The 21,679-nt window shown below is 39.2% G+C and overlaps 3 protein-coding genes across 6 annotated transcripts in view; 1 reads left to right on the top strand and 2 right to left on the bottom strand.

Annotated features, from left to right (window-relative positions):
• MTRR (5-methyltetrahydrofolate-homocysteine methyltransferase reductase) overlaps positions 1–148 on the bottom strand; it is a 36,618-nt gene extending 36,470 nt beyond the window's left edge. Inside the window, exon 1 of the mRNA XM_026082591.1 lies at positions 130–148. The gene's annotated coding sequence lies outside the window, so the exon portion shown is untranslated. The remainder of the gene's footprint in view (positions 1–129) is intronic.
• FASTKD3 (FAST kinase domains 3) overlaps positions 1–9,718 on the top strand; it is a 10,546-nt gene extending 828 nt beyond the window's left edge. Inside the window, exons 1-7 of one of the 4 annotated variants that reach the window (XM_026082595.1) lie at positions 247–444; positions 627–2,090; positions 5,268–5,353; positions 6,060–6,222; positions 7,205–7,274; positions 8,519–8,633; positions 9,432–9,718. In XM_026082595.1, coding sequence (XP_025938380.1) covers positions 656–2,090; positions 5,268–5,353; positions 6,060–6,222; positions 7,205–7,274; positions 8,519–8,633; positions 9,432–9,530 — 1,968 coding nt within the window. In that variant the 5' untranslated portion in view covers positions 247–444; positions 627–655 and the 3' untranslated portion in view covers positions 9,531–9,718. Of the gene's footprint in view, positions 1–246; positions 445–623; positions 2,091–5,267; positions 5,354–6,059; positions 6,223–7,204; positions 7,275–8,518; positions 8,634–9,431 lie in introns of those variants that run through there. The other 3 variants (XM_026082596.1, XM_026082594.1, XM_026082597.1) reach the window with 3 other exon arrangements.
• Positions 9,719–12,950: 3,232 nt separating this feature from the next.
• CUNH5orf49 (chromosome unknown C5orf49 homolog) lies at positions 12,951–21,292 on the bottom strand. Its single transcript, XM_026082598.1, is given in 3 exon segments — positions 12,951–13,197; positions 16,410–16,526; positions 20,930–21,292. Coding segments are annotated over 3 exon segments (660 nt in total). The 3' UTR covers positions 12,951–13,017.
• Positions 21,293–21,679: the final 387 nt, after the last annotated feature.

Raw genomic sequence — 21,679 nt, 5'->3', positions numbered from 1 at the left:
GGACGGGGCGCCCCCGCCCCGCTCCGGCGGCGCCCCGGACGGCCGAGGGAGGAGGAAGGCCGCGGCATAGCAGTGCCCGGCCCTGGCACGCAGCAGGGGCGCTGGGCCGGGAGGAACGCACACACCTACCCCGGCCCGGCCCGCATGCAGCCCTTGAGCTCTGCCCGCGCCTGCTCGTTTTGTGCTGCGGGACGGGGGCGGGGTGGAGGGGCTGTCTGCACTGCCGCCTCGCAGAGCCTGGCGGAGAGACAGGCCCTGCACCTGCTCCGGCTGCAGCAGTAATATAGCAGCTAAATAACATAACTGCGCGCCTTTCTGCCATCAAATATACCCCAGCTAGACGGGTCGAAAAAACGTGCTTTTGTGCAAGTCACACCTGGAGAAAAAGGCCTCCAAGTAGTCTCGTTAAAAAAGGCACTTTGCGAAAGAAGTGTAGCCTTTCAAGTTAGTAAGCAGTGGCTCTCCCAGCAGTTTTTTGTTCTTGTTGAATTGTCTTGCATGGGTGGTTGTGGAAGACAGGTTGTCCCAGTCTTGTCCAGCTTCTAAAAGTTTTTCGCTGTGTTTTTAATGACACTGATAATGTTTTACTTTATACGTATAATATATACATTTTTTCCCTCCTGTAGGTAACTTCTGAGGATGTTCTTGATCTGCCATGGCTTTGATTAGCCTAAAAAGTTTCCGGTTTTATTCACCCAACACAGCAGCAAGCAGATCCCTGGTGATGACCCTAAGCAAAAGTTTGAACTTTATCAGTGGACAGCAAAAGTCCCAAAACTATAGCTCCTTAGCCATGAGGATGCTATATTCCAAAGTTAAATCTCGGTACATGTTTTGTAGGAACAACCATGTACAATTGCGGATCCAGTCTCTTTCTGTTAATGAAACAATGCATCTTTGTGAAGATCCTGGGAACAGTCCTATATCTGATAACAGGTGGATGGATGAACAAATGTTTTTCAAGAAGTTGAAGGGCCTTGATACATCCAAAGAGATTTTTAAATTTCTTAGCTCTCTGGAAATCATGTCTGATATCATGGCATCAGCAGCCCTGCAGAGGATTTCTGAAGTTGAGGTGGATGACAATAGCCTGAAAAACTCTGAAGCAGTGTTAGAGAATGAAGTTTTCAGGGCATTATGTTTTCAGTTTGAATATGAATCCTCAAAACTGTCAAACACTGGGCTGTTCAATGCATTGCAAGCTTTGATAAAACTGCGTGTAGATCCCCAAAGTTCACTGATAGCAGGATTGCTTTCAGAGAGTCAAGAACGGCTTGTTAAAGGACAGCTGACCATTAAAAATCTGTGTGATCTTGGAGAGACTTTGCTTGAGTTGGAAGGCCCAAGTTGTGCAACATTGGAACAAATTTTAAACCACATGCAAGAAAAAGACATTGAGATGTGGAGTCCTATTGAAATGGTGATGGTTTATAGGATGCTGCAGATGAGTGTCAGAGAAGGGAAACAATACCAAGACTTGCTAAACAGAATGAACAATGTCACTTTAACCATAGCTTCCCAGCTAAGCCCAAAGTTCATGAGCATAATATTGAATTCACTGGTTGTTCTTCGTCAGACTCAGGCATTTCCCTTAGTCATAACACTATGTAAGCATTCAGTGAAGCATGTTCCTTATTTCACAGATGATGAACTGGTTAATGTACTAGAAGCCTTCCTATACTTTGGACATTGTGAGCAGATTTTTACAGAAGCACTGGAAACACATGTTCCCAAGTCCATTTTTACCATGCATCCAGAAACAGTCAGCAAAATCATGAAGTATTGCTGCCAAAAGATTATCCTTTCAAAGCCCATCTTTGATGCAGTGGCAGAAGTTTTCATTTCTGATGCTGATGGATTTACCACTAACCAGATTGCTGAGTGTATTGTACCATTTGGGACTCTTAACTATCTTCCTCCAAGTGGTCCTTTGTTGTTTGGGAAACTTGAAAGTATACTACGTGCTCACTTTAGCCAGTTTCAGCCTCACACCTTGCTGAACTTGCTGCACTCGTTTGTTCTTATTCAGTGTTATCCAGTAAATTTTCTGGCAAAAATATTTAGTCCCTATTTTCTGCAACAGCTTCAAGGTAAGGGGCAGTATTTCTGCCTGTTGCTGTGTTCCCGTTTGCTATTACATGGCATGTCACTTGTTAAGCACCCATTTCTTATTGCTTGCATCTGTCTAATCCCATCAAATCAACAGTGACCTGATTAAGGTGACTGGAGAATAGGGATCAGGAACCTGAAGATTGGTGCATCCTTGTCATAGTTGCAGTTATCTTTCAGGTTATATCAATTAGAGGAATTTGAAAACTATGCTATGCAACCTTAAACAGAGATTTGAAATCCCTTAAAATTTTTCTTTCAGGTAATCCTTCTGCTTTTTGAAAATACTACCCCTCCGTTGTCCCCAAGGGTTATCCTTTATCTTACACAGTTTTTAGACTTTAAATTTTTCTTTGCAGGAAACATATGTTACTTTTAACTCCAGCTGATTAAACTTCTGTGTCAATGCAAGGACTGATGTGAATACTCTCATTAAGTCCTATGGAATTGAGCAAACTGAGATGAAAATTGTAGATATTTTAATGATACGTGGATAATATAATGGAATGATACATGATTGATGTAAAATATAGTTTAGCGATTCTGGGTTCTTGTTTCTCTAAATTGTTGCAATGTAATGACTGCCATATGAGGGATGTGGCATAAAGGTAGGACAGTGGGTTGTGAGTCATTAGACTTGACTTTTTTCTGGGGGTAGTCCTTCATGTGACTTGGGCAAGTCACTTCAATTTTCTTTACCTTTTTCTCGCTCCTACATTTTTTGGCCTTTCTTACTTCTTAGGGTTGGGATTGGCTCTTAGGTGTTTTACTCCAGGGCTAGCCCAGCCAAGGACCTATTTTGAAAAACAATAAAATTACTATTAATGCTGATGTGAAGCTAAAATAGTTTCCTCATGCTTGTACACTGCTAGTTAGATTTAAGATTTCATTGCCTGTCTTCTTAAGAGAAAGACCTCTGTGAGTTTGCATAAGCCATTTCTGGATATTTTTCCAAGTGTCAAAAACATTCTGTTCCTAAGGCTCTGACTAAGGGCAAGGTACATTGCCAGAGTTGTCAGGAAGTCTCTGTTCATAGCCTTTAAAATAGGGACTAAATTATAGTATGAGTAGGGAAAGGTACAATAGCTGCTCCACAGCTTACTTACAACCATGTTACAGGCAAGCTTATTCAAAAAAAAAAAAAAAAAAAAGTAAAGATTCTTATAAACTTTAGTCAAGGTTAATAAAAATTTTGAGAGAAGTGAGGTGAAATGTAACATTGGGAAGAAATAATTTGAATAACTATTATTGGTGAGTAGGTGTTAAAAATATGCACATAGAATTTGTAAACCTTAGGCAGTATGTCTTTTTCAAATATTATTTTGCCTAATGATTGAAATGAGGTCCACTATCTGCAGGTGCTTCTACAACTTTATTCCCTACCTTCTGCCAGGCTGCATTGTTTCAAACTTTTCAGGTGGACTAAAATAAAACCAGATGTTGACTCGTGTTGTCATCTCTTCAATCTTATGTTCTTTGAGGATAAGGATTATTGTATTATATTTTTGCTTCCAGCTTGGTTGTATTTCTCTTTCATGTTGTGTTACAATCAGTTTGTGAAAACTGACAAGGGAAGATGGATAAAGGTAATAAAAATTCAATTGCAGTGCATAATTTTTGGCTTAATTAAAATAGAAATGAGGAGAGCTGAACCAATAAAACATGACAGCATCAGAAAGGTCAGCACTTACAGATAAGCTAGTATTTTTTTTAAGTATTTAGTTAAAATTGTAAGTTGTATTCTAACGCTCACATATGCTTTAACAAGGCATAAAGATTGGTGCTTTATCCTAGTTTTTAAATTACTTTAAATCTAGAATCTCACGCAGTTATGCGCATTGGCGTCTTATCTGCCAAATGGAAGCATTCCAGGCCCATCTTTCTTCCAAGTCCTGAGCTCCTTTCTTTCTACCTCAGAGCAAACAGCACAGTCTCATCCTTGGCCCTGTTCCTTGCCATACTGAGGACAACATTGCAAAGCTTAGAAATCTACTCCATGTTTATCCCATCTTGCTTAGCAGATCTAAGAGAATCCTGCTCTCTCCTCACCCACTGCTTCCAAGACTGTTTTTTCTGCAAGGAGTGCCTTAATCTAGTTGGTTTTGTTCAGTCTAGTAAGCTTCTAGAACATCTCTTGGGTTTTTCCGTAGCTATAATGATTATATAATCAATCATTTGGGGGCACAAAACCATTATGAGCAACACAGTTATAAGCTGTAGATTTTAAGTAATTCTGTGTTAGAAAGTAAAGCATCTTTTTCAGCCTTACAGGGTTATGAAAGCTAAATCAGAAGGTTGAGTGACTTCTCTAGATCTCAGCTAAGATTGCTTTCTTAGTAAAACTGTATGTAAGGCCAAGCTTTCAAAGAGATTAGAAATTCAGTTTTTAGCTGTTCAGCATGAAATACCTTAAGGCATTGATTTTTAGAAAGTGGAGATTCCTCACACCCTAAAAATCAGAAAGTCTTTTAAAGGTCTCAAGTTGCAACTTAGAAAATGAGAAACCTCACAGTATCGGTTGCTTTGAATATGTTCTTCTGAATAAATATAAAAGTATTCCATTACAGTGGTCAAAGTTCAGAGTAGGAATTTGAGAAGATGATCTGCATGATTGGCATCTTATCCTATATTATGTTTTTATTATTACATAATAATATTTTGCACTTAGTATGAAAGATGCCTCAAATATATATTAATAATGAAATCGCCAGAAATTATTCAGTATAATCTACTACTCGCAGATAAAAAAATGAGTGAAACAAGGAAGATCCTGGAGTTATAACCTGGGGATGGGGGATTGCAGGAAAAAGAAGGAAATGGGTTATTTATCCAAGATCCCAGCTCGGGCTTATTTCTGTAGAACATCCTGCCTCTCTCAGATCCTCAAATTTTGTGAAAGAATATGACAGTCTTAACTAAGATCTTGCTAGTTTTATGGKTTTTTTTTAATGTTCATGATATTTCTGTAAATCATTTCCTCATTTTTCAGAATACTTAATTTTACAATTGATCTTTCCATTTATTCAAGTAAGCTGCGAATGATCCAGGATAAAAAAAGGTTCCCTACATTTTAAACTGAATACCTTTTCATCTAACTTCTGCATGATTGTTTGTGTGGTAATACTTCACTGATGAATGCCTGAATATTGTTGTTTCAGCTCAGCCACCTGGTTTGGACAGATTTGTTACCTCCCAGCTAACCCAGCTTTTTCTAACTGCTACCTTGGAGTGCCCATTTTACGAGGTATGGTAGGTGTGAAACCGGACCTGATGTTAACAAGAGGTGATAAGGTCATTAGGACCCTGTTGATAATTATCTATAGACTATCTTTCCCAAAAAAATATTGGAATTGGATAAATCAGCTTTTTTTTTTTTCCTGATGAAAATACGAAGTATTTCTGCTTGTTTGACTGAACTGATGTATTTGTATATTTGACAGAACTGACTGCCTCTAAGTTAAGGTTCTTTTTGTGTGTTTCTGAGTGCTTTGCCCACAACTATTCTTTTTTTATGTTTGGTTTATAAAGTCTTGGAGCACAGAAGAGATCAGGCACTCTGATGCTGGTCTGACTGCAGGAGAATGGAAACGGTTCTGTATTTCTCACGAGAAGTATGTTCTGTGTGATAGCATGGAGGCCTGCTGAGGATGTTCTAATGGGCTTTTTTTAATTTCATACCTCTGACTATAAGTATCTCATTAGAGATGGCTTTGAAATGGACATATTAAATCTTATTACATTAATACTTGAAGTAAATACAAAAATGTTGTCTCACTAAGCCCAGACTTTCTCTCTTAATTGCCTGTTTATGAAATGTTTCTAATTATTGCTGAAAATAACAACAGAGGAAGCAAATTTTCTTCATTTTTTTTTCTTGCTAAATGAAATGATTTATGGTTTTTGTTGTCATTGTTGGTTTGCTTTGTTTTTTTTTCTTTGTCATTATATAGGGCCCCAAACTCCTTCCAAAGTATCAAGTAAAGGCCTCTCTTATGCCTGTCTGTTCTCTGGATGTTCATCTCCTCAACAGAGTGAAGACAGGTCTACTTTATTTACTGAAAAAAAGAATATATTTTGCATCGGATGTATCAACACCGTATTTCTATACAGTTGGTAAGCAACATTATTTCTTTAGATTAATAACAAAATGTGTGCATATACTGTAATAACTTTGGATCATATTGTTTTCCAGAAATAAAAAAGATTGATTTTATTCCTTTTGTGCGCATTCTGAACTGTGCAAATATGGAAAAAGTAAACTAGGATACAAAAGAGACTATATAGAAGATGCGAAATGAGGAAAAATAATAGGAAATTTAAGTAAATGCATTTTCAAAGTGAGAAAGAAGAATAAGGAGAGGAAAGAGCTGCAACATTACTTTGGAACATTACTTGGATTTACACACCCAGTATGCACTGAGAATAGCTGATAACTTGTATTCTTTATTTTTAATATTAGCTCCCCTTTTACTTATCCTGTAAACAATTTGTATAGTATAAAGCAAAATAGGGCAATGCCACTAGCCTCATCATCTGTTTTGGTAGTGGGTGGAGAAATGGGGAGCTGGAGGGTTGGCAGCACTCTTCTATGCTCACCTGAGCTCTTCCTGCCTTAGCAAGAACTACTGAGTACACATAGTCAGTGGGAGTTTGTGGAGTGGAAGAGAGGAGTGGGCAGAAGAATGTGTTTCATGCACCAGGAAAGGAGAGTGAGAGAAGGTAATGATGAGGAAAGATGTGTGCCAAACAGGGCTGGAGGATAAGGAAGGCGTTCAGGGAAGGACCCCGGGGTCATCAGAGGGAGAAAAAAAATCGGAGAGGGATTTCAGAATTACTCTGCATTTCAACCTGCATATGGGGTTGAAGTTGGCAGGGGTTAGGTCCCAACCTCCCTTTGCAAAGTCAGATCACCTATAAAATTACGAAATTGGTAAGGAAAAAAAAAAGGAGGGAAGGAGAATCATTCAGAAGAAAGTATTGCTATAATATTTTAATTATTTTATAAAACAATAAATTGTGAGAGGATGAGAATTACAGTGAGTGGTTTGTTGTATGAAATGGGTTTTAATTTCACTTCTCTTTTCATCTATACTAGATATTGAGATTAAATTAGATGAAGAAGGTTTTGTATTGCCTGCTGCCCAGTGTGAAGAGGTACACAGACGGTAAGAGAATAACAGAAACCTCGAGTAAAATGTTGGTTAACACTGACAAAAATTAGAGGGTCTTGGGTGAAAACCTGACAAAATTTAAACTAATTTGAGTTTTGCCATTGACCTCAACAAAGTTAAAATTTCACACTGAAACTACAGATAAAGGGACAAAGTTGGTAAAATGAATGCTTTGTACTTTTTTTCCTGATTATTTTGCCTCCTGATTATACGGCGTCAGACAATTAGTCTCTTTACCCAATGACACTCAGGATCAAAGTGATTTTAGTTTGGCTTATAGGATCTTTTTGATCTTGTTAATTCATTTACAAATTAAAAAAATAATAATTCTGATTGAGAGTGTCCACACCAGTTTAACAAGTTGAAGCAAATTTGAGTTTGCAACCTTACTTTTCTAAGAGTTCCTGTATAATGAGGACTTTTCCTACAGATGCTGTTTGCATTGAAAAATGCTTATATATTTAAAACATAAGTTTGTCAAGGATTATTTTGAGAAGCCTTGGAGACAAAATTAAGCAACCTGCCTGTGCTCTATTTGCAACTGCACTTCCATGAGTAAGCAAAATTCTTTGAAAATGCTGTTTCTTCAGCTTGACCTTGACAAGCCTCAAAGTCACATAGGTTCTTTCAAAAATCCCATCCTTAAATGTTTAAGAATGGGCTTTGGTTTTTGGAATTACAACTTTCATGTATAAATAAGGTCACAATATACTTAACATACGTAAAATTTATGTACCTTTTATAGTGGAGGCACATATTTTGTTTTAGGTTGATGTGGTTTTTATGATCACCAAATAGAAAAAATATAACTATAATCCTTGGTGCTGCCAACCATATGTACAAGTTTAACTTGAATCACTAATAAGTTGAATAAGGTTAGCAGCTTAAGTGTTTCTGAGATGAGACAAGTATTTTGTTGGTTTTTTACTAGTAGAAGAATTCAAAACAGCTTACCAATAGAAACATTAAAAAACCAAACTCTTATCATTAACTTACATGGTAATTTTTGTTTAAAGCATATAAATAAGTTTTTCAGATCAGTTTTACTAAGCTTCAGCCTTTTTTTTTTCCTTAAATTGTCCTAAACTAGGTAACTCCCATCCTACAGCATCTAATTCTAGAAGGAATTTGGCAGTAAAAGGAGGCATTGTGTCATCTTTCTTTGGAACTGCAGTAGTCTTGGTGACTAAAGTAATAGTGACAGTTTTTTGATATATAATACTTGTGCTTGATTTTAGAATTGCCCTCTGTGTTGATGGTCAAAATAGATTTTGCATTAACAGCCACCATCTGTTGGGAGAAGAAGCTATTAAACAGAGGCATCTTAAGTTACTTGGTTATGAAGTCGTGCAGGTAAAGTCCAAAGACAGCAGTTTGCTTTTGCTATGGCTAACAAAACAAGTGAAAAATGACTACTTTACAGTGGTTAAAGCTGTTGTTGCAATTACTTCACAAGGCAGATGTAGTCTTGCCCTTTCTATGTTATATTTCATCTGCCCAACTTTTGCCTTTTAGGTGTCTGTTACGCCCTTTTCCTTTTTTTTTCTCATGGATTAATTAGTGTTTTCTTTGTGCACAAACAGTTGCTGCTTGACAGAGTACGTGTCTGCAGTACCTAAGGTTCATATATTGCCTTAAGTGAAAGCGTTGTCTAAGAGTTAAGTGGGATCAGGTTTTTAATTGAATACTTTTTTAAAAGATCTGAACTGGGAGCTTAAAAAACGGGAAAAAAGGAACTGCTTGTATTGTAAGTAAAACAGAGTAATTCCTTTATTTTGCATGTTGAATAAATAAGGTTTGGTTTATTTTACCTTTAAACATATTTTGGATTAAAACAGTTACTTGTAGATTTTCAAGATTAATTTTCTGTTTATAATCACTTATTACATAAACCTAACTCCTTTATATTTAACTTAGCTTTAACTGTAATGAACATTGCTCTTTGTTTTGCGGTAACCTCCATTCAGGTGATTCTGACAAGATTAACATGTCAATAATACACATAGGATTAAAGGTTTAATTTTAAAGAAGAAAACTCTTTGACGTGATTTTACATCTGCTTAATGAAAATTTATCTTAAAGGATACTGAATCTAACTCAGTTGTATATTGAAAGATATTTCCAGCAATCATTTTTCTATTTCATTTCCAGATTCCATTTTTTGAGATAGAGAGTCTAAAAAATTGCAGAAAAATGGCAGCATATCTACGCAAAAAAATCTTTCCTCATGCATATGGACTCAGATGCTGACACTGGCGAAGAATACTGCACTGCAAGTTGATCTTCTGTACTATCAAGTGTAAATATTGTGTATGGAGGAAGAAATCTGTTTTCTACATAACTGTGTGTAAGATAATTTCAGCTTCTAAATGTGAGACCTTCCAATATTTGGAACAATTGATATGTAAACAGTAATAAAGAGCAACATATTTTCTTAAGTTTTTTTGTAAATATTTATTACAAATTAACAGGTATAGAAGTCAAGCAGTCAGTGCTGCATTTCCTTTGTATTTGCACAGGTTCTAACTCACATCTGCAAGTGGACAGATGTGACTATATTTTAGGATGCTGTCCATTGTCAAATGCTCAAAATGTGCCATGTTTCCAGTCAGGGCTCTTCTTGACAGCATAAAAGGATATTATGTAATTCACTCATAGCTGTCTGTGTGACTTCCCATCTGTTTCATAAAATTAAAATGCGCAGTAGCTCCACTGATGAGCAGTATTGGCTTATTGCTCATACTTCAAAGGTGCAGAGTGCTGTTCACTAAATAGTAATGCCTTACAGAAAATAAGAAAGAGCTTAAAAAAGATTCACTTTGCTTTGTAAAAGGACAGCTGCCAAAGGGTAGTGGACTTTCACAGCTGTTTGTGGGAGTGTGCCCTAGGTTCTGGATATGTGCTATTTGTAGTATTCAGATGTGTTTGGTGGCAGTTTCAGCTAAATTGGCTATGTGGGGTCATGCAGGCACTCCAGAGTTGCTTCAGTTTACAGCCTGCTATACCAGTCTAAACTGAAACTGATGGTTTAGCACATTAACACTTTAAAGCTCAGAAGCAGAAATATGTCCTATATTGTCATTTCTTATGCATGAGTATAAATTCTGGCAGAAGGGTGGAATGAAGAACTGGAAGCAGTAACCACTTCAGCTGGGAAAAACATACCCTGACTTGAGTCAGCACATTAGTTTACAGATGGTTAAAGGGGAAGCAACAAAGCTTAATTCTGATCATATAGCATGTACTTGATGAACTGTCACATAAAGATCAAAATACTACATTTTCAGATTAGATTATGCTTGTCACCCTGTGAGGAATTATTATTTATGAGTAGCAAAGCAGACTTACTGCATCACCCAGTTTGATTCTAACTATTTTGATTTGATATTAAAAAAATACATAAAACTTATACATCCTTCAAGTTCCATATATTTCATCAGTAGAAGTAGAACATGACTTTTTCCCTTCAAGGCTACTGTTAATAATTTGTGAATTGCACGTCTGTCAGTTGTCCCAGCAACACCTGGAGATATTTGGATGCAGCATCCAGATCTAGAATATGATTTACATTGTGTCCTACCATACATTCTTTTCACGTTAATTCATTGTACTTGTGAAACCCTTACTCATAGTATGTCAGCGCTGACAGATGAGGGAGTACAAAGAAGTCATGAGATATTTTCTGCTAGTGTAATAGGAAGCTTATAACACATCAGTACCCTACTAGTTGTCATCCTAGCAAAAGAAATTGAGGGAGAACAAATGAAAGGTGTCTGCAGGCTTTTACAAGGAACTTCTCCCTAATACAAAAGAAATCATCAAGGTACTCATTTGACGCTAGCAACTGAGCATTTAAGTAGGAAGTCAACCACTCGAAACTGAATGAAAAAAAAGTAGAAGGGACAACTTGTTGAAAGCCTTTAAAATGAGGAGGGATGAGAAGGGATTAAAAGAGAAGGGGATGACATAAGCAAAGAAATGAGATAGGAAAACTGATAATGGCATAAGGGTAGGTCTCAATGAGTCATGCTTTCCTTTTTCCGTGGTGAAACTGAACTGGTGATGCATCTTTCTCATGCTAGCCAGAAGGTGGTGGTGTTTTCAAATAATTTGTTTTCATGCAGTTTTCAAACACAGATGGTTTGTAAATATAGTAAGGAGGCCACTTAAAAGAAGTAATTTGTACTGATTGTCCCAAACTAAAAATAACTTGTATAGAATAGGGCCATATTTGATCTCAGTCTTCACTGGCATGCATTTGATACTGATTCTTGTTAAAAGCACTCTGATGTTGTTAGAAAACATGTACTTCTCACTTTGTTCTTACTGTGAATCCTCTTCAATTAATGTTACTGGATTTGCTTGATGCAATATTTATTGTTGAAAAGGAATGTAGCAGTTACTGTCCTTGTCCCTTGCCATTACTCGCTGAAAAAGGAAAACTTGCAGGTCATAAATAATGAAGGTGGCAAACACCTTGCAGAATGGGCTGCTGTTTGTACTCTGATTCTCACATCATGCCACAACAAACAAATTGATTGCTGAATTTTCTGCTTATGCACATCCCAGATTAAGTTGATCTTTTATTTTTTATTAGCAGACTCGCTGTACTTGCAAATGATCTAGGTTTGCTGTTCATAAGTGCCTAACAGAACTCCAATGTCAGTCAAAGCTGTGGACTTTCAGTCCTTCTCTTCAGGTATGATCAGTCTGGCTATCATTCCTTATTGGATAATATTGCTTCAGCTTTAAACAACAACAAGATCAATGGCTCTTGAGAACCAAACTGATGTGTACCCTTGTATGTTCCATCTCCTGAAATTACTTTAAAACTGATGAAAATACTGGATTCAGTAAGGATACAAAGCAGTAAACATTTAAGCAGATTTAGGCATTTACTCTAGATATGCTTTTTAAATAAGTACTGCTTGATCCTTGTGGTTTTTTCCATCCTTGCTAAGAAAATATTTAGTGCTTGTTCTCTTAGGNTTTTTTTTTTTTTTTTTTTTTTGCAGCATTGGATACAGATCCAAAGATGATTTTTCTTGTGGCTGTGCTGAACAGATCCCTCAGACACCATTTGTATAATTAAGTCAGCAAAATGGATGCCTGAAATTAGCTAAGCCTGGATTTTAGTGTCTACTTAAATGCCAAGCACTCTGAAGTTCCCTTTAGAGTGACTTCCACTTGAAGTCTATTGAAATTGCTAAATCTTTAGCACTTCTGAAAGTCAGGCCATTTTTTACATGTCCATCTATAGCTAAGGCTATCTGTTTTGGAAAATCTGGTTTGAATCTCTGTTTCATCTGTTTCACATATTACATATGACACTTAGCAATTTTTAGCAGTGCTTTGAAGATTAAGAAATCAGTTACCAGATACCCTAAGGAGCAAGTGTGCTTAAATGTTAAGTCTGTGAACAGAGTTATGTAGAATCACTGCCTGAAATAGCACAGGGAGAGCTGTTGACCCAACAGGTCCCTTGTTTCAAGTGTTGCTTCCGAAAACGTTCAGTTCTTGCGATGCTCTTCACAAGATTTTAATGAGACTGTAAGAAGAGATACATTTTGAATTAGCATGAGGAAAAGTACAGATGCTATTTCATGCTTTTTTATTCCAAACCACTCTCATTAACTAAAATAGTAGAGGGAAAGGCAAAAGCACTATTTTCTTTTTTGATGTACATTTTTTTTTTTACACCACATAAGTGTTGCTGGCAATGACAGTTACAAGAGATTTAGCATGGATCCAGGCTTGGAGAAGGTTTTTCCAGTAAGCAGGTGATTCCATTTTTCCTGTAGAATTCTGCCTGCACGTGATTAATCCTGGCGTGATCTCTTATCAGCTGCTCTATGGGCTTTTTTATGCGTCTCCCATAATCTGAGGATGACAAAACAGCGACAAGTCTTGCCGTTTCCTGTGAAAATACAAAATTCTCCTTAAAAGAGAATCACAGAGCAAATACTAGGCAGTTACTGCTAACTGTGCTGTGGCCTGGGCTAAAACAATAGAACTGTACAGCATCTGCTATAGGGAGGTATATTTATTTAGCAGTGAACTGCACTCTTATGGTTCCATCCTTGACCTAGTTTTTTAGGCATATTAATAAAACATGAATATATCACTGGCTGATAATATGATAAGATACGGAGTTGTGCCCTGAATTACTGTGGACTGATTTTTTTTATATACACATGTGGTGATTACCATGTGATTACTGGCAAACTAAATACTATATTACTGGAAAGTGGCACAGATTTTTTTTTTCGTTTTTATTTGTATTTTCATTGTGCACTGACTYGCTCAATTCATCTGAGAAATAAAATGGATTTAATCTGTGTACTCTACTACAGGAACACATACTCTGCTTGCACAAGTCAGTGAAACCACTGCCTGAAAAAAATCTAAGCATAAAAAACCCCCTGAGTAACCACTGGGCCATGCAGCCTTTCCATGAATAATATAAAGCTTATGCTACTGGATTTTTGCAGAATGAAAGGTTTTACTAAAAATGCTTGTAGCTGTAAGATTATGAAAGTAATGTTCTGTGATGATGGGAAGCGAACTTGTTGAAAAATAACCCAACCCAAAAAAGATTATTTTTCAGCCTGTGCTGAGTAAACTGCTCTTTAAGTGAGTGTGCAATCACTATCTGCAATCTGCAACTCCTTCCTGTGCTACAGCACCAGGGAGCTCTGGAGGCAGAAGGGAAAGACAGGATCTGTTTGTTTTTCTTTCCCTAGCCAAAGGATATCAGACTGTGTGTGTGTGTGTTTGCGCAGCGGCTAAAACAACGAGCCTTGGCTCCCAGTGTGTTTACCTAGTATTATGATATAAATAATATCTACAAGGAGCATCAAAAGACAGAGCCCACAGCACAGTTCAGGTGCAATCTCTAGATCAGCGACTGCTGGGAGGATGCTGCAAACCCTTTCTTCAAATAAAGCAGAAACCCCCATTCCAAAACAACTATTCTCCCCTCAACTCGCACTCCCTCTTCCCTTGCTGCCTCCACCCCATTAAAAGCTATTCAATACACCATCTTTTAACTACACCAGGACAAAAATCAACAGTCAAGAAGTGTGGCAGGCTGAAAGATAAAACCATTTCCTCCTGTTCCCCTCACCTGTGGATAAATGTTGAAAAGGAAGCAATGAGAGATTCTTTGTGCCATCAAGGAGGACTTTTGCTAGGGATACAGGGTTTATAGTGCCAATGACAGGCAGCAGTATGTAATCCTGATAGCTTTATTTTCCCTTTAAATAAATAGATTCAGTTTGAAATAGCCTTGGCAGCACAGCACTGAGTGGACCTAGTGGTATTTCATTATTTTTGCAGGTTCTGCATTCAGCAGATTTCAAATTTTCCAGTAGTTGCCTGGGAGGTGTCCCACTACATGGCTCTGTGGCCTGTAATTCTACCACCGTAACACCAGAAATCAGTAACGGCATCCATGAGAAAGCACCCTCCCTGCAGTCACTGTTACATGTAGCTAAACTGAGTATCTGTGACTGCGTTGCTAGCCTCCCTGAGCGCACTGAGGCTCTCTACAGGAAAGGAAGGGCTTGCTTGTATGGGGTTTGCTTTCTTCACTTGTAAGAAAGGATTGTATTGTGGTGGATCCAGCCTGTCTCCTTTTAGTGCTGTACTAGAAAGGTGTCAGTCTTTGGCCTTTTTATTTATTATGTTTTATAATATAGTTACAAATACTATTATATAAAGTCTGTGAGTGCCACTGGGTTTATGAGAGAGAGGGAGTTGAGTATGGGACATTCATTTAGTTATGGGGAAGTCCAGTGTTAGGTGTCATCATGTGCATGAGGATCACGCTGTAACATTTAACAGCTGTGTTTTTTCTGTGTCTCCACACTAACTAAAGGCCTGGATTAAGGGACGCCTGCTCAGAATAGTTCCCAGGCAGAGTCGCTCACGTGTGTTGCCTAACAAGGCTGCTATGTTTTCTGGCCCATGGGCATTTGCTTCCTAAAGGCAAGTTTTGCTGGTATCACAAGGACACAAGATCTCAGTAAAAACCCTTAACTCTGCATTAATAAATTGCATTTTACACAAACTTCCAGATGGGAAGTTGGGTTTGGTTTTGGGGGCTTCCTTTCTTTTCGGTTTTGTTTTGTTTAAATAAAAAGGCTCATTTTTAATTGGAGTTGTCATTTACATGGCTTTTGGCCTTGTGCAGATTTGCAGTTGAGTAAGTAAGTGGGAGCAGGTAACGGTAATGGGCACTTTCATGATTGTTAAGTGTGCACCTAATCCTCCCTGTACTATCTGCTAGAGTTGAAGGGGATTATGGCTATGCACTGAAATATCTGACATATATAACTACTACCTAGGCGGGTAAGAGAAATCCCAAGCAGTGGCCTTTGTTCCAAAATCTTGACAGTCTTATTACATGGCAATTACAGTAATTTTAACTTTTGTCTCTCTCTTCCCTTCTCCTTCTCTGTCATAATATAATCACCAATATAGGTAGTTATTCCTAGCTGACCCACCCTCTTCCCATCCCCTGAAATCATTAGGATTTTGAGGTCGTGAGCACACACAGGTTGCACTTTGGTTTTGATGTCTTCTGCCTCTGCATATATATATGTTAGTCACCTGTTGCCTAGAAAAAGATATGTATTTTTTTTATATATTACATGTTATAGTATTTATGTTTTCAAGGCAGCTGGTTAAGAAAATGGCTGCATGCTTCCTTAGCTATGAGGCTGAACAGCAAACACTGACCTTGCTGGGCTCAAATGTTTTGGCTATGGGCAGCCCTTTCCAGGCATGTCCCTGGTCTTCTAACTGACCTCTCCTTTGCACCAGCTCCCTTCCAGTTTCCCTCCTGCAGACCAGTCTGGTGTAAGTTTGACTAGCAAATACCCCAAAAGAAATATGCAGGATATTGAAGAGCAGGAGCTAGCTCAGGGAACGGGAGAAGGGGTGTCTTTACTTGTTAGCTCTGTCTTTTAAACCACCAGGCTGAGGACATTAGTGTTCTCCTTCCAATTCCTTTGCTCCCATATAAGTTGCATTATAAATGGTAAAACTGTGCTCATGGTCTCCAGGTGCGTCAAAATGAACAAAATGATTTTAACAAAGATCATTATAAAATTATCAAAGGGTTACCTCATCATTTATGTTAACACCTTGGTTCTTTGCACGTTCTCTGTCACATCAGTGAAGATATTTGTTGTAACCCACTGGTCTTTTAAAAATGGAATCATAAGTGGAAACACTCCCTGTCTTGAGAAAAGGGGAAAAAGGCTAATTTATAGTATTGTTCAACTTTTTGTAGGTTATAGAATATATATAGTCAAATCAACAGTGCACATACAGCTTTAGATGATGGCAATTGTAACATTATTGAGTTACTCTTAGCAGATTTGTGTCATTTGGAATAGTCTGGAATAAAATTATCTAGTGATAGCTTTTTGAGCTTTTTTCTTTTATGTATTCAGCTCATCTCTGAAACTTCCCTTGTGGGAAATTTTCTCTGTTTTCCCCTGTAATCTATTGTAACTTTTGAAAGTTTGACTACTTTATTTATCTATTTTACTTTTCCATATCTGAACTTTCTATTTTCCTTCTTAAGTGCCTTAAACTTGTCAAATGATCTGTCACTGTAATGCAAAAGGAAAACAGGCAGTTTCAAAATTCATTTGGAAAGAAAAAGACATAGTTACCCTGTAAGGGAATCGCCTTTTAACTTCTGAATAAAGGAGAATTCTGAACAGTTTGGAGATGTGCCACACTGGTAATCTTGTGATCAAGTAGTGTGCATAAAAATATATTTGTCATGTATAAAAAACCCCCACCCAAGCCAGAATATTATTGCATTTATGATATCTGCTGACAGTTACATCCTAACAAGTAATATGGAAGACCTGATCTGCTAAGAAATGCATTAAGGAAATGTAATCAAGAAATTCTGATCAGTATTTCAAAGAAACAAAAAAAGTTTTGAAGGAAAGAAAAGCAAAGACCCCTGTTGTAATATGCTGTCAGTTGTTTATGAGCTTCATTAAAATCTTCACATTCTGGTAAAGATGTCAATCCATCACTGATTTTGTGCACAGCTAACTGCAAGTCTGAAAAAGTATGCATTTTGGGGGCTTTTTTTCACTCTGAGTTTACAGTGCACCTGATTTAGCTCTTGAAAAATTCATGTCTTATGCGTACTACCGTTTCCATTGCTGTACTCCAAAAATATTCAAATCATGGCAGGTCAAGAAGGCTACAAGGCCCCACTGAAAGGAAGCCCTCAGATAACAGTGCTACTGAGGCCCTGCTGGCACCACAGGCTGCTTTTTGGAAGGGCAGAGGAGAAGTGGTTTGATTTTTAACCTATCTAGCCCTTTTTTTCTCAGAAACCATCAAGCCTCACAGAATTTCAGGCATGTTTAAAAGCATCTGATTTGTCACCTCCATTATTTCCCTGCTCCCTTGCTTACCCTTTCCTCCCCACGCTACCAATTTTATTCATAATTTTAGGGGAAGTTCCATGAGGAACTACTGCATTATTTGCTCCTTTGTTTTTATTCACATGGCATTATTTGCCCATTACTCATTACCTGTGCCAGGGCAGGTAATTCAGTCTTTCTGGAACTTGCAGATAGGTAGCCAGCCTGTTATGTTAAAAACTAGCCCTGTTCCAGATAATCCGCTTAAAGATCTTCTGCCAGAAATGTAGAGACGTTTCTGTGCTCAAGATGCTTTTTTATCGCCTTGCACATCAAGTCCCATCTAATTGTGCAGTGCCTGGTGGCTGCATATTTTGACTCTACACACTTTGCTGATAACTCTTTGCTATTGTTTCTCCTTGTTGTTAAATGCTGACATAGTAGACCTAGGCTGGGAGTGTGTGGGGGAGTGCATTTTTTAAAGCTATCAGAGCAAGTGAATCATGTAGAATTGACAAGCAAGTTGTCCTCAAGGTGAGCATCCTCTACATACTGCTACTAAAGTTAAGCACTTTGCAAGCATTCATTAATATTCCAGGCATGCATAGGTCTTTCTTCATGTCACAGAAGGGGAAACACAATACAGACTGGCTACATTAGTTTATGGAAAGCAATATAGGGAGTAACTGTCACGCAAGGGGTTAAAAGGCAGGAATTCCTGGCTTCTGGCCATGTGCTGAGGATATCTTCCTCTATTTCTCTCTGCTTCAGTCTCTGACGTACAGGGGATTTTAGGTCTCTAAAGATGAAAAAAGGAATGAAATTCCCTTTCCTATATAAATAAAAATTAACTGTGCAGAAGAATGGGTCAAATCTGTTTCTCCCCCCTTCCCCCCAGCTGAGGCCTGCCCTGTGTAGAAACCTATTAAACAGCTGTTATCACTCTCCGTTTCTATGCCACTGGAGCAGCATTTTCTGCAAATCAGGTCATCTGGAGTGTGAAAGTGGACTTTATATTGTAAACAAAAGCTCTACCATATGGTTGCTAATTTCCTGCAGCCGGAATATACGTTCTCCCTGCGAGTCCCATCAGCTCTGGGCATGCCACAGTCAGTCCTCTGCCCTTGCCTAGCTTTGTTCTTTTTGTGCTCACCTCCCTGCCTTATTTTGTTAAGCGTGACATTAACTGTGCTCATTCACATTTTGGCTCAGAACACCTTCCCAGGGTAACGCTGAGATCTGCATAGGAGAATCTAAAATGATAAATCTACCAGGGCCACCCAGTCAATGCTGGAAATAGACTTGCTGTTTCATGACCAGCTTTGTTCTGGGTTCCGCATCCCCTCCAGGCCCCAGGGACACGACCAGCGAACTCTCACATATATTGCCAGTCGTCACTGCTCAGCGCTCTGCATGTTCAGCAGCCTGCTGTTTGGGAGAGGGGATGAGCCACAAGATACATGCACTAAGTTATAGTAAAAAAAAAAACAAAAAAAAATGGTAGGAATTATTTGAAATGAGAAAGTTTCAAGTTGCGAATGCCAAGGGGAAGGGGGATCTCCTTGAGGCCTAAAGTGCTCAATTCTGGAGAGGAAAAATGCCAAAAACACCCTTGTCCACTCGGGATTTCTCTGGGAGCCAAGGCTAAGTAGCTCCCTGCTCAGGGCCCAATGTTGTGAATCACATTTTAAGGCTTCTAACTTTCACCAGACACCATAACGGGAAGTTTAGAGACCTCACACAGGGCTACAGGACTTCATTCCAGTACTGTCTAAATGTATATGATGCCATTCTATGTGTCACATTATCTGAGTGCCTTTGCAAACTTAGGTTAAGCTACTCTGCAAGATACAGCAATTTATTCTGAAAGATATTCTGAAAAAATTTTTATTCTTCTGAAATTTATTCTGAAAGAATTGTATCTACAAGTGTTACAAAACCCAGTTGTGCTGGTAGCTAAAACCAGTATTTTATGGGTATTGTTATAAATATATATTGCCATAATATTGCTATATTACGATACTTCAGAACTTTTTATAGCTATTTTTTTGAGATAAAGCTGTTATGTTCAATGTCTTATATGACTATCTTTCCAAACAGAGAGAGGTTTATATCATTTCTAATTAAAAAAAAAAGAAAAAAAAAAGCTTGGATTGAGGGCTAAGAGAGGAGAAAGATTCATATATTGAAGCACAAAGCATTGGGGTGGATCTCCTACCTCGTCTATTTCCGTTATTACATGTTAAGTGTCAGTGTTCCATCTTCAGAAATATTCAGGTATCTATGCATATGTTTTGAGCAGCTCTATTGATTTTTTGTATTAAAGGTGAGCATGTGCAAAACTGGTGTGCACGCTGAAAACCCTTGCCTGGAAAGGGAAGAGTTTCTCATAAAAGGGTTGCTGATAGTGCATGTTTGACCGAATAAACAAGGCTCTGCTTCCCAGCSCATGGAGAGATGATGCTTTTCAGTGTCTCACGGCTAGCCCTTCCCTTAAAGACAACTGTGATCTGCATTTTGAGGAGAAGTCTTCCTGATCGCCAATGCTAGGTGGCTTCAATCCTTGTGCAACCTCAGGCAAATCGTTTCTCTACTTTTCTTTCCCCACCCAGTGAAAGATATTACCCTCATTTTCTATCCACACATGACAACCATCAGTTACACTTTGCACAGGCCTTTGAAGACAAAAATTGCTATTTCAGTGCCAAGTTACCACAGTAGGTACTGCCTAGCTCCAGGCAAAAGGGAGACACTTTGATCGGCCTGATTTAGTAGGCCTTTAAAATATTAACGGGATTTTTTCCCAAACACTTGAGTGACTTCATCTATCATGATGAGGCTTAATCCATTGTTTAGCAACTGAATGCAATTTAATTAAACTGCATAGAAATCTACCACAAAGTTTTGTAATTCTGCTTCTCCTTATTGATTTCCCTGGGGCTCTGTGCTGCTCTGGCCATTTATTTTTGTCCCCAGACTGTAAATTATCCTCTGGGGAGGAAACATCTTCTAGTTGCCAAGTGTCTTTTCATCTGTGTATTGCTTTACTTTGGGGGAATGAGTGCTGACCATGTGGGCCCATCTCTTCTTAAAATTAGTGGATTTATGTTTACTTTTTGCTGGACCTTCTCAAGCTTTTGTGACTTCCCCTGACCTGCTCTGCCTGTTCCCTTCTCCAGCTTTCTCCTTTTCTTTTCTTTTCTTTTTTTTTTTTTTTTTAAATATATATACTTCTTTTGCCCTCACCTTGGCCTCCCGGTGGAAATAGCTGACCTCCTGTGGATCTCTCCGCCCCGGCGGGATGTAGCTGAAGGCCGACTGGGCCGACAGCGGCAGCTGGTGTTTCCTCCTCGTTGGAGCAGACAGTTTCTCCTCTTCCTCCTCGTCCACCTCCTCCTCCTCTGCGTCTCTCGCGTCCCGGGCGCTCTGCATGGCCCGGACGGAGCCGGCCCTTGGGGCGAGGGCAGAGGGCGTTTGGCGCGGCCCTGTTGTGCCGTCTCTAGGTAACGCCCTGTCGGCGGCCCGGAGGGCCGAGAGGCCACGCCAAGGCCAGCAGGAGGGGCCGAGGGGCGGCTGGCGCCTCCGCGGCCTCGCCAGGGTGGGCGTCATTCCCGGAGCGCTTTTCCTCCAGCCCGGCAACCAGCCCGCCAAGGAGGCAGGCACGGCCGGGACGCGCCAGGGACGGACGGCGAGTTAAGGCCGTCTGCGGGAGAAGAACCCCCCGCAGCGAGGCATGGCACGTCCCGCTGTGCCCTGGCCCGCTCAGCCGTGGTGGTGCACCGCGGCCACCGGGAGATATCTGGTGTGTTTCTGCAGAGCCAGCGTTAACCTGAAAGTGCGGATTCACAGGCATCTAAACGTGAGGGCTTGGCCACAGTTTTCCAAGGCTCATACAAGATCTCCTGCCCTGAATCCGGCTTTGAGACTCCTTTAAGTACTCAGGCAGGCGGCTTCAGGGCCCCCGGGGCCGGGGCCCACGGCCGGGGGCCCACCCTC

This window comes from Apteryx rowi, unplaced genomic scaffold (assembly GCF_003343035.1).
Source record: "Apteryx rowi isolate R43461 unplaced genomic scaffold, aptRow1 scaffold_584, whole genome shotgun sequence".
Classification (NCBI taxonomy): Eukaryota; Metazoa; Chordata; class Aves; order Apterygiformes; family Apterygidae; genus Apteryx; species Apteryx rowi.
Note: the sequence above shows the minus strand (reverse complement) of the source record. Positions and strands in the feature narration are given on the sequence as shown.